The sequence below is a fragment of the Coturnix japonica genome, chromosome 1 (genome assembly GCF_001577835.2).
Source record: "Coturnix japonica isolate 7356 chromosome 1, Coturnix japonica 2.1, whole genome shotgun sequence".
Classification (NCBI taxonomy): Eukaryota; Metazoa; Chordata; class Aves; order Galliformes; family Phasianidae; genus Coturnix; species Coturnix japonica.
The window spans coordinates 5,564,167-5,581,219 of NC_029516.1; the positions used below are offsets into that span (position 1 = coordinate 5,564,167).

The window sequence follows — 17,053 nt, forward strand, 5'->3', positions numbered from 1 at the left end:
ACACAACTAATGTAACTAATTTTCCCTTGAGGTCCATGAAGTTACATGGTGTTTTCAGGTCAAATACCATTCTTCAGTATTTGGAAAGCATAATGTGACAAGAAAAATATTACTTTAATGTGTCTCTCAGTATAGCTCGCCACTTGGAAAAAATAACTAAACTTTTTTTCAAGTGAAACACAAAACTAGTAAAGAAGTCCTTTCTTAGTCAGCAATACCTAAAATTGGAACTGGGATTCATCAGAGCAGCAGGATGTCATGAGCACCATTTGTCATGTTTCAATGCCCTAATAGTTAAAACAGCAGACTAGTACCAAGTATAGGCCACTATCCACACAGTGCTGGAGCTCAGTTCAGCTTCTGGCAACAATGCTACTTGTCTCTTCGCTATATTCAATGCTGAAGTCTATTCTGCTCAATATAACAACATGGATTACAAAAAACTGCTTTTATATGCTGCTTTTTAAACCTAACACCACAATATGCTGTTTTATAGTGATCATTACTACAATTTAGGCTTACTCAGGTTGTTTGGTACAGATATTGCAATTTGCCATTTGAAAAACCTGTATTTTAGGTGTTCTGCACTTTTTCATTTGTCTCCTTTTTAGTTCTGAGACAGACTGCAGACTAACTAGCTTACCCTGTACCGTACCAGCTTGCTACCATTGCAGGTATTGCAAAACCATCACTTATGCAATCTTTTCCAGTCTACCTACCTGTGAAAATACACAGTCCTGTGAATCCATGTTGTAGTAAAGTTTATTAAATGAGTATTTTCAGAAACTAATAGTGAAAGTCTGCAATAGAAGATCTAAAACACATCAGAAAGAATATCAAGGAGCATTCTTGCTGTGTTTTCCCAATTACATTATGAGAAGCACTGGCTAAAAAAAGCATTTACTAAAGTAAAACAGAGCAGCATAAATCACTTTCCTAAAGCAATGATACGTACTGTATTTTCCTCATCTGTTTCATTTTCCTTATTAGAATCTGTAAGATAATCAGTGTTTTCTTCCTCCTCTTCTTCACCTTCCTCTTCCTCATTGTCAGAGCCCTCCTGAAATATTTTATGTTTATTATTTGAGAATAAATTTTTAACTGTTTTTAAGATTAAAAACTTAAGACTTATTTGCTAGTTGATTTATGAAGAATACAAGGCCCTACATAACTGATTCTATTCAATCATCATAACTTCATAAACTTCAATGCTGAGAGTCATCAACTGGAAGACAGCTTACTGGTAAACCAAATCAACCCAAACACAGAAGAAAAAGCATTGCCTATTTCCTTGATACATTTATTTTATCATAATACTAACATTGTCATGTCAACTTTGCTGGGTCATCGTGACAAGTTAGAATTTTTATGTACATGTCTGCTTTTTTATTGGCTGCGCCACTTTTGATTCAAAAGATTACTGGCACAGTAAACAAGGAAGGTTGTTTCTCTCTATAAATATTATTTATTCACATTATGTTGGCATACTCTGAATACCTGCTATTTTTACTACACGACTGCTTTGTCATCCATCCAGTCAATACATTTGCTTCTACAACAGATAAAGACAATGATCTGAACATATTTTCATGCCAAAATACCAGACTTCCTGCTAGAGAGCAGCACACTGAGTACAAGTGACAGTTCAAGTTTCTACCATCTTCTCTTGAGTCTCAGACACTCTGCATTCCAGTTTCTGTATATATAAACTGGGACAGAGATACACTCAGTGTACTGACCTGGTTGTGCATACCCTACCTCACCAGCTAACACCTTGTGACATACAAGGGCTTCAGAAAGCACCAAACTAAGATAAAAGTATCAAAATTACTTCTTTCTTTCTTTTTTTCTTTCTTTCTTCTTTAAACACAAGACAAGATAAATCATTAAGTTCACCTCTTCTTCTGGCTCATTGACTTCACTTTCATTTCCAGACTGTTCCTCTGTTTCTGCTCCACCTTCTTCTTCTTCTTCATCCTCTTCCAGATTCTCTCCTTCTGTAATAGTATCTTTGGAATCTTTGTCATTCACAAGACCTGCAATTTGAAGAAACAATTAGAGCACTGCAAAAAAAAAAAAAAAGGAACTACTGAAATTGCACTGAAGTGTAAATCTTCAAACCATTCTAGTTAACTCGGTGTGCAAGGAATGAAGTGCAACTCACTAAGCCTCTGCTTTCTTTTCAAGAAGCTGCAAAATTAAGGCATACACTGCAAACCAGAACAAACTTTAAAAGCCTGTATGAGATAAAGCAGTATGTGCTAATTTTTTTCTTCCCCCACATTAACCTACAAAGCCACTAAATCCTCCAGAGGAGGCTCCATCAACCAGAAAGTGATGCCAACGTCGGCCTTCCAGAACTCAGTAAATCTCGTTTTCTAAGGAGTCAATCCAGTTGCCATACAGTTTAACATTCGTACTTCAAAATCTTACTAAGCACACACTAAGGGCTAGCTTGAAGATTTCTGAACAGCAAATGAACACATCACATCTGTGCTCGGGGCATTCCTCATTCATTCCCTGCCACACACACACAACAAATGCAGCAGTATGCAGTTCTTAACCAGAGGGCTGAATTGTGAATAGACAAGTAGTTTGGGGCATACCAGAGTTTTGGTGGGTTTTTTTTTTTTTTTTTGCTCCACCTCCAGCTGCTTTTAAAGATCTCTTCACAAGATCTCAAAAGGCAACAGCTAAGATCAGGAATTGCAGCTTAAGGAAGAGGTGAATCTTTACAGCTATACTTCAATGAGACAAAATGAAATGAACGTGTATATGACTACATGGCAGATAGTTAAGATTTCAGCTGGGTGTGAACACACACACACAACCTTATTTCACACTCAAGAGGTTTCCAGAGCATTATTTTGTCTTTCTTATAAATGCTGTGCTCTTCAGAATCTGTGCAGCTTCATATAACTGCGCAAAAAGTTCTTCCAACCATTCTTATAACAAGAAAACAAATCACTAGAGTGGTACAAGAAGGGGCCAAACCACAACCCAAGGTCTGCACACAACATGATGATCAGGGAGCTGGAGCACCTCCCTGTGAGGGAGTTGGGCTTGTTCAGCCTGGAAAAGAGAAGGTTGCAGGGTGACCTCATTGCAGCCTTTCAATACCTGAAGGGAACTTACTCCCAGGTGAGGAGTAAACTCTTCGAAAGGGCTGATAATAGCAGGACATGGGGAAATGGTTTTAAGTTAAAAGAGGGAAGATTTAGGTTGGATGTCAGGGGGAAGTTCTTCACTAGGAGAGTGGTTAGGCCCTGGAACAGGCTGCCCAGGGAGGTTGTGGATGCCCCGTCCTTGGAGGTGTTCAAAACCAGGTTGGATGGGGCCCTGGGCAACTTGATCTAGTAAATGTGTATGTTTGGTGGCCCTGCCAGGCAGGGGGGTTGGAACTACATGATCCTTGAGGTCCCTTCCAACCCGGGTCATTCTGGGATCCTGTGAACACAGTATCCCGCTCTTCTGTCTGAGTTACACATGAGACTGAAAAAAAGCAAAGCACATCATGATCTTTAGCACAACACGCTCTTGGTGCTGTTGTTCATGGACCAATGAGTTGTGGAAACAAAAAGCTCATGAACTGTAGTTTTAGTAAAGCTCTTACTGAAGAAAAAACCCTAGTTTCCTGCATACACGTTCACATCTGTCATCACAGCCATCACAGACCAAAGAGGTAGATGTGACCTTCCTGAGACCAACATCAAACAGTCCTAATAGCAGGCCTTGGAACTATCCCACCTCATACAGAAGCTTATCAGTAAATAAACAGTATCACAAAACCAGCACATTTCAATAAGAAGAGAGGGGGGAAGGTCCCTTTTTAAAAGGTTGGACTGTTGAGTTTTGCTGGTGCCAGAACAAACACAATAAAATGTTGTTCTCCAGTACTGGCTCGTAGTCAGTGAACAAATCCCCCCCAAACACACTTAACTACACTGAATTCCACTGTTACAGCCACAACAACTCAGAGAAAAAAAAGTCCTTATGATTTGTACAAAGGAATTCCTGTGTGCCTTGCCAAAGAATATTACAATTTATGCAATGAATGAAGTTACTTCTTACTTATCATACTGAGAGCATAAAACCCAGTAATTTAGATCACACCATATCAAAATTTCTGTGTTCCTGTTACTACCTAGACAATTCTAAGGCACATTAATTAAACAACCAGCATATCAAAGACAGAAATGCATCTTAAAATATAACTTGCAATGTATTTACCCAGGAATTAAACAAACTCATCCCACTGGATTAAAGGATATTCTGAAAATTTAACTTGTCTACCCACATGAAATGCTTACAAGGCTATAATTAACATATAAAATTTAAACATAAAAGCTCGTCATGAAGAAGCTGGTCTTCAAATAAGAACTGAAGATTAAAAAACAACTCTATATAATGAGAAATGAACACAGTAGTTTCCAGTAACTAATAAGAAAGGCTGGCTATAAAATGTGGTGAACTTAACATGATGACATGATGACAACAGTTTTAGACAAATACTAACCAGTTGTTGGCTTTTTTTTGCCAGCTGAGCTGTTTTGCAAGCCTGGCATTTTTTCCTGAAACAAAGTGATTTTAACCACATACATGGAGCAAGATTTAAGAATATACATTCCAGTACTCTGAACAGGAACTACAGGTCAGCGTTCAACTTGCTGACAGATACTTCAAGGAAAAAAAGAAGTTTAATCATCCAATCAAAGTAAGTCATCCTTTGGTCTCTGCTAAAATGTAAGACCCGTCCAAAATTAATTCCAAAAGAAATCTAAGGATAAAAATACCTGACAGCATCTGGAAAGCAACACACCTCTTTTCTACTGCAGTCTTACACTAATGCTTACTTTGACAACAGCAGCTTTAGTCAAGTCCAGATGTGGGAAGGAACAACAGATGCAAGCAACCAATCTACCAGAATGATTCAATTGGCCTTTGTCAGTGCTCACCAATCATCAGGCTACAGTAATAGTGTGTGCAGGAACTCCCTGCCTTTTGTATTAGGTAATAAAATTATATACACTTGGGTGATTTTATGTTTTTCTGTTTTTAAATACTCCATCGTTATAAGAGATATGAAGATTATGAGATCACAAAGAAGATGACAAAAAACATAAATAAGGCAGAAGTTTTATCAGGATAATAAAAACATCATCTAATGAGAACAACAGTACTTACCTATCACCATTGTGATATCAGTAACCTTAGAAATATACAATTCTTAATGCTCTTACCTAGCTTTATTAAGAATTCTCGTTCCAAGTCTTGCACCTGTCTGATGGCTTCTTCCAGAGAACTGCAGAGCTTTATCTTTGGTCTGAGGAGTTCCAGTGTATCGCTTATCATATAGTCAATGTCTATAGGAAATGGGTGGTCTTTCGTCCAGACATCCAGACTTTTCTTCCACCAAACATACCGCTAGAATACAAAATATTCAACTAAGTTGTATATACACTGACATTTATAAACAGTTGAACTTACTAAGATCATAACACCTGGTCACGTTTGTACAGTTGAAAATGGAAAAGATTTCACATCACTACTCTATTTCATACGGCTACTATCACTAAACTATGATTGCTATCACTAAATTATGATTGACAACACTGGGCATCACAAATGTTAAGGATATTCTTATTTCATTACAATGACTCTTGAAAGTATGAAAACTGAGCACAAAAAGCACTGGTAAAGGAGGAGTCTTGAAAGGCATATTATGGAGGGGAGGGTGCAGTAAAAAAATACACAGATATATTTCAAATATATTTTCCCCCTTATATCCATCAGATTCTCCTTTCTGCATCTCATTGCCATTACCTCTCATTCTCTCCCTATGCATTTCTTCTTCACTAGCTCTATTAGGCACTGGGTCTATTAGGCAACCTAATTACTCCCTATTTAATCTTCCCCTCCAAACTGAGCAAATTCACAAGGGAATCACACACCTCCTGATCATTTTGGTGACCCTTCAATAGATTTGGCTCAGTTGCAAGGCTCACATCTACCAGGAAACCCTCAGTTGGTAAAAAAATGTTTTAGATGTGGCCTCAAGCATCAAGCCAAAGGAAAAAAAAAATCACTTTCTTCAATCTGCTGGTTACACTCTTACCAAGGCAACACAGTGATGAAATTCAACAGCATACTACAATGATGCAGAATTGACTCATGTTCACATAGTCTAGGAAGTTTGGCTTTGTTCCTCCAAAGCTGTTTTCTAGGTAGTTCTTAGCAGACTGCAGTGTCGCATAGAGCTACACCATTCCAACTGCAAGACCTGATACTTAGCTCCACTGGATTTCATAGGGTTTCTGTAAGGCCATTTCTCCACTCACTGAGACACCCTAAATGACAGACCTAAACCCCCAGTGAATCAAATGTTAGGCCAGTCTGTTGGAACAAAAGTAACATCTATGTATGGACAGAGAGTTTTCTTTAAAATAAAACAGTTACTAAGTGGAAAGGACTTGAATAACTACAGAACAATCAAGAGAAATAAGTAACAGGCTGAGCTGTCAAAGAAACCTATGGAACAAAAGTTTATAATACCTGAAAGTATACGAGGAAGCAGTCAAGTTTTCGTTTGCTGGATCCTCTGTCAAAATATTGCCCACAGGTATCAAGGATTGTACATACAAGTCTGATTCTGAAAAGATGCTCTGGAGGATCCAGTGGACTAGGACTACCATCAGGGTTCACACCAAATGATGTGAATGAATATAGAGTTCGAAATATTACAGCTGATTCCACCATTCGGTAATTGTAAAGCTCCCCCAGAAACTTGGCACTGCTGATTCGCCGCTGGTTAAACTTTGGCTGGTTAACCTTTATGAATAAAAAAATTAAACCAAAACCATCTTAACACACAGCCATAACAGAATCTTTGTAGTTTTTTTTTTTTTTCTTTAAGAGAAAAGCAGTATAAATATCTGATAAAAGTCATCACAACACAAGCTGTAAGTATTACACAAAACTAAAAAGCAATGAAGATAATTATGAAAGCAAGTCAGCAAGGAGCTACTACAAATATTCATGCACACTTAACATATTTTTGTTCTGAAATCTAAGACTGTTTTTTACTGGCCAGAAAACTGTAACTATAGACTGTCAAAATACAGAATAGACTCAAGTGACTTAAGCCCCAGCAATCTGACTACGTAAAGACAAACTGCACATCCTTATTATGACAAAGAAGGAAAACAACTGTCCTAGGAATCTTTATAGACTATTTAATTAGTTTTTACATGAACCTACCCAAAGAAATCAGCTGAAAGATGGGTACATAAGAGAATATAAGAATTCTTTCTTTTATGTAGGATTACTTTATTGTCTTCCTTCTGACATAAGTAGATTTGTATGGGTTAAACTCAAATTTAATTTTTATACCTCCATTCCTAGTCGAATATCCTCCAGCACTCCATCCACAACGTGAATTCCAACATCTTCCTGGTAAAGCACCAACCCTGCCAAGAGGTTGGCTACACAGTGAATGCTATTATATTTCACATTCCAGATGTTGATCATGCAGCATATGACATAGTCTTTTACTTCTGTATCCTGCCAAGGCAGCTTGCGCATCTGTCTCAGGACCTAAGCAAAATATTAAGACAAGCTTCATGTTTTGGCACATAAATATTGCAAAATATTCACTGTTACCAAATGTGCACTTCAAACATCTTCTGTATTTGTTGCATTCTGTTTGGTACTTAATGTGGAGAATGCATGTCTATCTCTGTATTTGGAGAAACAAAACAGTCTTCACAATCAGAGGTACCAAGATTATTCCTATTCCTTGCAATTACGAAAATCCCCATTCCCAAACCTTCAAAATGTTGTAGTATATCACTTTCAGCAACACCTCTATAAAATACTTCAAGAGGATTTACCTTCTCCGTGGTGACTTTTGAGAGATCCTTGTAAAGAAGCTTACGAATGTATTCCTGCAAAGGAGGGCGTTTCTTCTTCACAGTTTTTTCAGCTGGAGGGGGATTACAGTAGTAATAGGCGTTTTCTACCATTGTAACATAGCGTGCATCAAGATGCATTGCCTGCTTTTTTCTCATCATTTGTTCCTGTAAATAATTGCAAAAGATCAGTTAACGATGTGAATCCACTATATTCTCAAGCCACTTTCAAGTCTGTTATAGTTAAGTTTGGAACAAAGGAAACAAAAGATTGCAAGAAGTGATCCAAAAGCTTGGCTGGAGAGAAGAAAAGAAAGCATAGATGATATGGTTGTATGTTGTTGACAGTATTATTTCTCTTAACAAGCTCTACTTTTAGGAAGGATAACCACAAAAAATAAAGTTTCTGAAAACCTATTTACAGTTTACCTTAAAACGTAAATGCTATGGCTTAGCTCAGTGAAGTAGTATTTCAAATAAAGTGGTTCATTTCATTAATCACGTCTAATCTAACATTGCTGAAATACTGATTTATTGACATATGTGGCGTAACAACATGAGAATACCAACCTATTTCATACAGCAATGTGCAACTGCAGAAAGTCTGTACTGATGGTTTTACGGGAATTTTCAGTGGTTTAAGCAATGGCATTTAAATGGAATGTAAACACATCTGAACAGCTCCCTAGCCTTGGGTTTCAACCCTTAATTCAATGACAAAGAACACTTTTGCGTAACAGTAACACCACAAATACTGTAATTTTCCTAGATCGTGTCTATCTGTTGCCTGGGAGGTCTCAATATGACACCAGCCTTAATGCACTTCATTTTTAACCTTTTCTATGACACAAATGGCCTCTTCTTTGATTCCCTAAGAGCGTTCCTCTCCAAATGGGAAATTCCTGTCAGATAGCAGAAAATTTACAGATAGTGAATAGATGCACAGCACTTTAGCAATTGGGAACGGAAATTGCTTTATGTACTGTTTATACTTTGGAGGGAAAAGGCACTTAGAGCAGAAAGTTTCAAAACCTCATTGTGTAATGCCTGGAATATTTTGTAATTTTTCTGGCTTCTAGATGCATCAGGAGAAAGCACATTTGTTGTCTTATGACATTTGCTGTGTTCTACTACAAGCTGCTATCCTGCCCTTCCACGTGTTCCAGCACTTCAGAAACAAGTTTTTATCTTCCTTGTAAGCATTACTTTTATAGTGAGTTAATATATTCTAGTTCTAACTAGAAGTAACTACTTCATCAAAGCCTCTGTCTGTACAATCTGTATTCTACTGTTTCAATGTGATCAATAGAAGTCAAACCAAGAATTGAGCCACTGGGTAGCGTCAAACCCATATGTTTACAATAGTAAGTGATACTGCTTTAGAGCTTTAAAAAGAATTTGACATCATTCAATAAATCTAAGGACTAAAATACATAAGACTAATGCAGTCTTTTGGATACCAAAAACAAAGTGACAAGTATTCCTTTAAAAAACAAACAAAAAAACCCACCAAAAAACAACAGTGTAACACACAAATGGTATTTTACCATGATTAAATCACAGAAACATATGTCAAGATAATGCTGACCTTTGTTCCAAAGCAGCAAGTGACCCATTTATTAACATACCAACCCTATAGCCAAGTTAGTGTTATGTTTTATTTCTTTGTAATTACATACAGTGGGTGGAATTTGAAAGACTCACTAGACTTAAAAGAAATAAAAATTGCTCTGATAAAAGATCAATCTGTAAATCATCAGTAATGTATCACAGTAGCTCCATCAGCTGGATGATCCTTAGAAAATTGAAATATTCCTCCTTCCTTTCAGAAAGGACTCTGCAACAGAGATTTGCAGTTAATTTACCCATCTCTTTCGTCTTGTGACAGCACCACAGTAATAAATGGTGTGACGTTCAAAGAGGCTCAGAAAGAAACAGTGTTTTAGCGTAAAATAGGCTGTACTGTACTATATCCAAGTACACAACAATTGCTGCTCTATTAACTCTGTAGGATAGAAAGGCAGGCTATAGATTTAAGAGAAACACCTATCAAGTGTAAGCCTGTGCTTTGGTGAGATAGGAGATGCATACAGAAGGCAACGATATTACATAGCTTTTAAAAGCCTTGCCTCTACAATGAGACTCTGAACCTGTAACTATTCCATTCCAGGAGAGCAATCTACGTCTGCTTTCTCCTCCACATGCAGGGACTACTTTCATTACTGCAGATGCACATCTATATTCTTGCCACAGTGCAAGGATTTGAAGGTCAGCAAGGAACATTAAAACATTTAGTCAGACTTTAATTTAAAAAATGGTTTAGTCATTGGATTGCATCTGCTTTAGCTGCTTTTAATTTAATGCCATTTCCTACTGCTAATGTCTACCTTTGAAACACTTCAACCACATGTCTTGCCTTGGACACATTTTAGGATCACCTTGCAAGACAGGAAATGTTACTATAAGGAATCAAATTCATACAGAAAAAAGGAGCCCTAAACCAGCCCATTACTTTTAAATCTTTGCCAGTACTGATCTAGCCATAAGGATAACACTTGCACACTTATCTCAATTATCATGAACCTCTATTTTTAAAATCCCTTCCTCTAGTGTCTTCAAAAACTTGTTCTTCAAATTCAGAACTGCAAATCGTCATTCCAAGCAATGAGACCACCATATTTCACAACTGTCACCATCTCCCACTAAATATCCCACTAAAATATTTTCTCCTGTTCCATTTACTAATGCTTTCCCACAAATAGCATCAAATACATTATTTGTAGTTTAAGAGCAATAGCTTTTTGTTTCAGAAACTCTTTTTTTTCCCTTTTAGATCATGAACAGATTTAGCAATCAATGGGAGCTCTCCAGAAAATGCTCATAAAGCCATTCTCATAGTAGGCACAATCAGAGTCTGCCCAGTGTTGTGTAAGCTACTAATAACAACAGTTGCAAGTCCACGAGACTACAAAGGCTGATATCAGCAGAGCAGACTAGAATGTAGTGAGTTCACCTCAGCTCAAATCCATAACAAGGATGCAGGATTTCAGGAAGACTGGTTCATCCTCTCTCACACCAACCTTGATTTTATTAAAAGAGTTCAGGAGGTTATCCTCCCTGTGCACTCAGGATAAACTTGAATGGAAAGTTTCACTTCCTGGTACCCAAACATTGTAACATCAAAAACACTATTCACAAATCCTGCTAAGTCAGACCACATCACAAACACAGAAAATAATTAGTTGGTTTAATTTGGTACATGACAACTCCCCTCACGTATAAGTCAACGCACTTCCCTCTTACCAAAAGAACGCTGGTTCTTAAGTGAGATTCTGGTGATCTAAAGAGAAATCTTCCACAGGTTTCCAACAGAGTACAAGCCATCTCGATATGGTGATGAGAAAAGTCCGACAGAAGCATCTGGAAGGCATTTATAGAAAAACACAAGTGTTAAATATCTTTTTTAACTGCAGAAAGCAGTAAGTTTTAGCTACTTTACTTCACACCACTGAGGTGTTTCACAGTCAAAAAATGCACATTAACTTCACTGTTAGCAAAATTCGACATCAAGAGTTATCTGAAGGGAAATACAATAGGGACATAATATCAGCATGTACAATATTTTGTACAACTATTAACCACCCACCTTTAAACAGTGGAGAGTATCATTTTTGGAGAACATCTTAAACTTGGTAAGCTCGCCAATAAACCTCACAGTTTTATTCTTTGTTTCAATGTTGATCTGGTCCTTTTTTCTTACCTGAAGAAAAAATAAAAAAACCCACTTGATTTTAAGCTGTCAAATGTGCCGACTTAGAAAATTGCCTTCAGCCAAACCTTCTTAAGTAGCAATGGAATTTGGAAGTGTTTTGACATTTCCACAGTTTCTCATGCTCTATCAATTCTTGCACTTCTTTCCCTTTTGACTCTGACCCCCCCAGAGTTCTTTACTATCTCTGTATTTACAGGCACATATCAACCATTGTGATCGCACTTTGGCCACAGCAAAGTACTGGCTAGATTCTATTGTATTTGTTGACTCAGTAAGTACGTGAGTAAGATGGCGACAAGTATGGAGATTCTGAACACTGACAGCTTTTTCCAAGTATGATTTAGCAAAGAGCAGACAGATGCTGCTTTCCACTTGGTTGGTTAGTTTGTTTTAAATTAGATATCCAACAACTTCAGTGAAAAACAGCTTCAACTTCAGCTCTAAGCATAATCATACCAAACAAGACACAGTTTTATTTCTCCACAACATAAATAACTCCTTATTCTCAGGAAAAGTTAACTGTGATTACTTAAATCCTAAACGAACAACTAATATATGTTTTACGTCAATATTATGGAAAAGTTTTTAAACCTGTGCCATAAAACTCAGAAAACAGAAAGAACCAACAGGGTAGTACAGGGTAACTAAATCTATTATACAAACTTCAAATATTGTAGATGGAACAAGAGTGAAAAATAGCACTCAGTTTGTGGTAAGGCACTGGAACAGGCTGCCCAGAAAGGCTGTGGATGCCCCGTCCGTCAAGGCCAATTGAATGGGGCTTTAAGCAACCTGATCTTGTGGGAGTTGTCCTGTCTATAGCAGAGGGTTGAGATAAATGATCTTCAATGTCCCTTCCAAACCAAACCATTCTATGATTCTATGACAGATTTGTGAGGAATGAAAACTTTGGTTGGTGAAAACTGTAAAAACCAAAATGTTAGAAGTGCTATATTACAACAGTAACCGCTGCATTACAACAATAACTTTGTAATGGGGTCCTGGTTAGAATTAAGTCAATTCTCATTCCCAGCGCAAGTTACTAAGTTACAGAAAGCTAAAACCTTCATTTGGAGTAGAGCGTTTGAGATTTGCAACTTCCAATCATTACAAAGTTTATTTTAATTACTATTTAATATGGAAAATAAGAAATATACCACAAATAATGTGTATATTCAGATACTTGATAAGTCAAAAACATTTAAAATATACAAATCAAACATTTAAGAACCTGCTCAGATGACAGAAAACTACTCTAGCTTGAGTTGCTGAACTTAAGTATTAGCCCCTACATGATTGAAAGCATTATTCTTTCCCAAAGTATTATGATTACTGAATTAGCAAAATTGAGTGCAAAAACCTAAACCAGAAGGACATACATGAAATCTGAAATCCCCTTTCAGCATGGAACAAAGATCCTCTGCTACATCAGACATACAGGGATGCAATGTGGCAACCAGCCTTGCATAAAATGGTAGCAAATCCAACCTGCAAACAAAGGTGACACACATATATAAAGTGAGATTATAAAAACAGACATCCAATTATGTTCAAGGTCATAAAAAAGTGTTTATGTCTACAAGTAGAGTTACTGCTTTGCTTGTGAAAAGAATGACTTTGAAATGGAAAACACCATCTTAACCATGGAATCTGACCTCTTTCCTTCAAGCAATTTCCAGATACAAGGAATATTCAGAAACCTCAAAATATGTAAAAATTAAGATATCCTTACAGTGAACTCTACTAGTTACTGGTCGCTTTTCAGAGGGGATGATTTTGTTGTTTTAAGTAACAGCAAACAAAACTAGGAAGGTAAGGATGTCTTAATTCTTACAGCAGTGAACTCGTAAATGAATGTAGGAATGTTATTACATCAAGGAAATCTCAACAGACGATGTGAAGTGGGTGAAGTGGCAACCTCAACTAGCAATCACACTAATTGCAACACTGCAAAATGTAAGAACTTTCCTTATTTTCACTCATCTTTCCTTAGTTGTATTCCTTCATAAACACTTCATAGCATCACCTGTTTTCCCTTAGGGAATTCTGGCATGCTATTTGTATTCTCCTGAGCTTGAGGTTTGTTTCTCCCCATTACAGAGTATCTGGCTGCAAAAATGGAATAAATGCCTTCAAACTTGATTAATGAGATCACAAAAGAATGAACAACAGATCTGCTTTGCATAACTCGGTATATACCACTTTTAAATGCAGAGGAACAAACCGTAGATATCACACTTGAGCACATTTTCCTTGTAAAAAGGAAACAAATACTTTCTTTGACTTATTTTCAGAGTGAATACTGTAAATAAGAGATAAACCCTAAAAATCTTCTTTTATATTGGGATAAAACTCAAAACCAAAGCCTACACAACAGCAGTTGCAAAGCAAAAATGGGGCAATGTCAAAGAAATGGAGAATCCCATGTTTAAACTGTGGAAGAGAAGCATAAAAATGCACCACTTGAAAAAGGCAAAGCTATGTGGCCTTCTGCTAATGTATAAAACCCCTGGTGAAACATTAGAGGTATCCCAGTTACCTATTTAACAGTTTTATTCTCTTGTTAATCAATAACTGAAGTAGTATTTACATTTTTTGAGCTTGTTGGAACATACGGTCAAGGATGACTAACTACTGCAAATTACTACCAGGCTTATAAGCATTTAGTCATTAAGTCAGAAAAGAAGTGAAAGTCTTGTTACTTCACACATACACGCATGAACTAAATTAAGAAATGACTCTGGCTGAGTTGAGGGGGTGTACTTTAATTGAGGGAGTTTCTGCGTGGGATCTCTTACAAAGCAGCACAAGGTTTTATTCTAATCTGAACAAGTAGCTGCCTGCTGAGATGAATAATTCCATCTCTGTAAACTGAATATACCTGAGGGAAAATTAAGTCTTACAGTGCATTGTTGTTGCTTCATTGCAGGATACAAAAGGTTTCTTCACGGGGTAAAATACTAAATCTGAGTGTTTCTAAATAGGTGAAATATTGTAAGGAAAAGCCTGGGGTCAAATACTGTAAAACTGGCTATCAGACACTGAATCTGTTCACTTGCTCCATGGGAGGCAAAATTAGCATTCAAAAGTGGAGAAACTGCAGTATACGTGGCACCACCTACTGGTACCTGCATTTAGATAACATAAGTTCTAGGACAGAAACATTGAGTAACTCTGGATCTCACGGACTGCACATTAAAAATCAAAAGTCTCTTAAATACTTAACTATTTTTTTTTCAAGAATTTCAAATGTCAATTTACAAACAAAACAAAGACTTTGTTCAATTAATGCCTTAAATGCAAAATTTAATAAGAAAGACTGAAGTGCACATTTTGGACATTTATTATCTGAGATCCTACTTAAAAGGCAGCTTAAAGCACAAAGCAATAGTGCAAGACAGAACTGCCTTGAAAGCACAAACATAACATAATCCAGCTAAATGAAATGTGTTCATAGGTAACAACTGCCACCTGCACTGGTCAGTGGAAAGAACATGACACTGTGGAATTTTCATGCCATCAGTTCTGTTTCCAGTTCATGCCAACAGCATTTGTCTATTCAGCTTTGGCATCAAAACCCTGTCTTAAGCAAATCTCTTGTTTTTATCTGCCAAAGAAAAAAGCCACTGAAATGTTGAGAAGCCAATTTAAATTGAACAAAAAGGGCCCTCTTACTGAGAATTCACAGGTTAGGAAGCTGAACAAAGACAGATATACAAGAAGTTTACATGTCTGAGTCAGAATGCACAGAGCTATTTAACACTCATGAAGCAGTTAACTTCTGAATTAAGAACAGGCACCGTTAAAATGCAAACAACAAAACTCTTTGTTTAGTACATGTTCAGCTTCACAGATCACCATATATAGGAATAGGGAAGAAAAATAAGTCAGAAACTACAACCCTTCTTTGAACATTTACCTAAATAGTTCAGAACTTAAAACACATATGAAGTTTAAAATACCTTTTTAGAAGTATTAAAAATAAATAAATAAATAAACAGTCTTGCATAGCTTGCTATGTGTGTTTCCATGCAGGAAATTAATTCAGATAGACAGCAAAGAATTGCACATAAATAACCGAAAATTGCAAACAATGTTGGTCAAATCACTGTACTGTCACTTCAGTACAAACCATATAGTCCTGAGTTAAAAGGCTCATTCTTAGTTTTAAATCAATCCTTCCACAAAGATCTGAAAGGTACTTTTGTACTAGCATTGAAAAAAAAAAATAAATCTTTAAAAAGGACTTTCTGTTCTGTTGGTTTGCAGCTTAAAATTGAAGCTGGAAGTTCAAATGTGCTGAATTTAAAAGTATTCAACAAAGCAAAGTAATGATGTTGTATTCTGACCCCAGCCTACTGACAGCTGAGGAACAGCTGCCTTCCTTTCTCTGCCAAATTAAGTTTGCATTTGTCCCAACCTACGCAAGGCAAGGGAGAGCAAGAAAGCTCCCTACCAGCACTACATAATAATTTTGACCTTAAAGACTTTTCACTACTCCTCAACAACTTCTCCTTCAAAGTTTTCTATGTTCTTGGTGCAATTATGATGCTTTCATATTTCTTGAAACTGTGATCACTCCAGAGAACAAACAGATATTACTGTGCTTTGCGATACCTTTATATGGCTGCAAACATAGTAGCCAGATTGAGACCACATTATCTACTATGCTTGGAGACTAAATGCACTTAGAAAATACACTGTTTTACCTCCATCTTTTAAGGACACTGTTCCTTTTCACCTTCAAAAAACATCATTGAGAACTTAACTGTAACAAGTTTTCCTATAATGCTTCTCCATCCTGGAGGGATGCTAAAAGAACTTCTGTAATGAGTAAAAACTATTGTGCAACAGTAATGGAAAATAAAGATATGTCAGTACAGCTCAGAGAAGGGATACACAAAACAGAAATACTGTTAGAATGACACTGCTTTAAAGTTTGTATCTTTGTCTAAATCAGTTTATAGCATTTTGTAGCAGCTCGTATGCTATACAGACATACAAGAAATTCTTCCACAGGGATTGTAAACGGTGATTTCAAGGAAGAAAGCAAAACTGCTCCTTTATCAAACACAGTAACAAAGCTAACAAATATTAGCACAGGCTGTCCTTTAAAATTGCCTGCATCAATGGGGCAGTCAGCTGGTATTTTTTCATTACAATTGTTTGTGGTTCCGAACAAAACACTCAGCCAACATCCTGTGGCTCTTGTTTAATAACCTGGAGATAGGCATTGCTAATGCAGGCAAAAAACAAAGGGAGATATACACTACTGGGCTGATGGTCATACATTGGAGGCTGATGCACTTATTTGTGCAGAGGGTTTCAGAGCAGGAAGCAGAAGAAGGCATCAAAATACAAGAAATTAAGATAT

The 17,053-nt window shown here is 36.9% G+C and overlaps 1 protein-coding gene across 4 annotated transcripts in view; it reads right to left on the reverse strand.

Moving 5' to 3' along the window:
• Nucleotides 1-17,053, reverse strand: part of UPF2 (UPF2 regulator of nonsense mediated mRNA decay) — a 48,590-nt gene that overhangs the window by 13,186 nt on the left and 18,351 nt on the right. For all 4 annotated transcript variants that reach the window (XM_015869361.2, XM_015869531.2, XM_015869616.2 and 1 more), the window contains 9 exons: nucleotides 13,059-13,167; nucleotides 11,554-11,667; nucleotides 11,211-11,327; nucleotides 7,890-8,075; nucleotides 7,390-7,593; nucleotides 6,553-6,828; nucleotides 5,241-5,424; nucleotides 1,897-2,036; nucleotides 956-1,060 (listed from right to left, as the gene is read on the reverse strand). In XM_015869361.2, coding sequence (XP_015724847.1) covers nucleotides 956-1,060; nucleotides 1,897-2,036; nucleotides 5,241-5,424; nucleotides 6,553-6,828; nucleotides 7,390-7,593; nucleotides 7,890-8,075; nucleotides 11,211-11,327; nucleotides 11,554-11,667; nucleotides 13,059-13,167 — 1,435 coding nt within the window. The remainder of the gene's footprint in view (nucleotides 1-955; nucleotides 1,061-1,896; nucleotides 2,037-5,240; nucleotides 5,425-6,552; nucleotides 6,829-7,389; nucleotides 7,594-7,889; nucleotides 8,076-11,210; nucleotides 11,328-11,553; nucleotides 11,668-13,058; nucleotides 13,168-17,053) is intronic.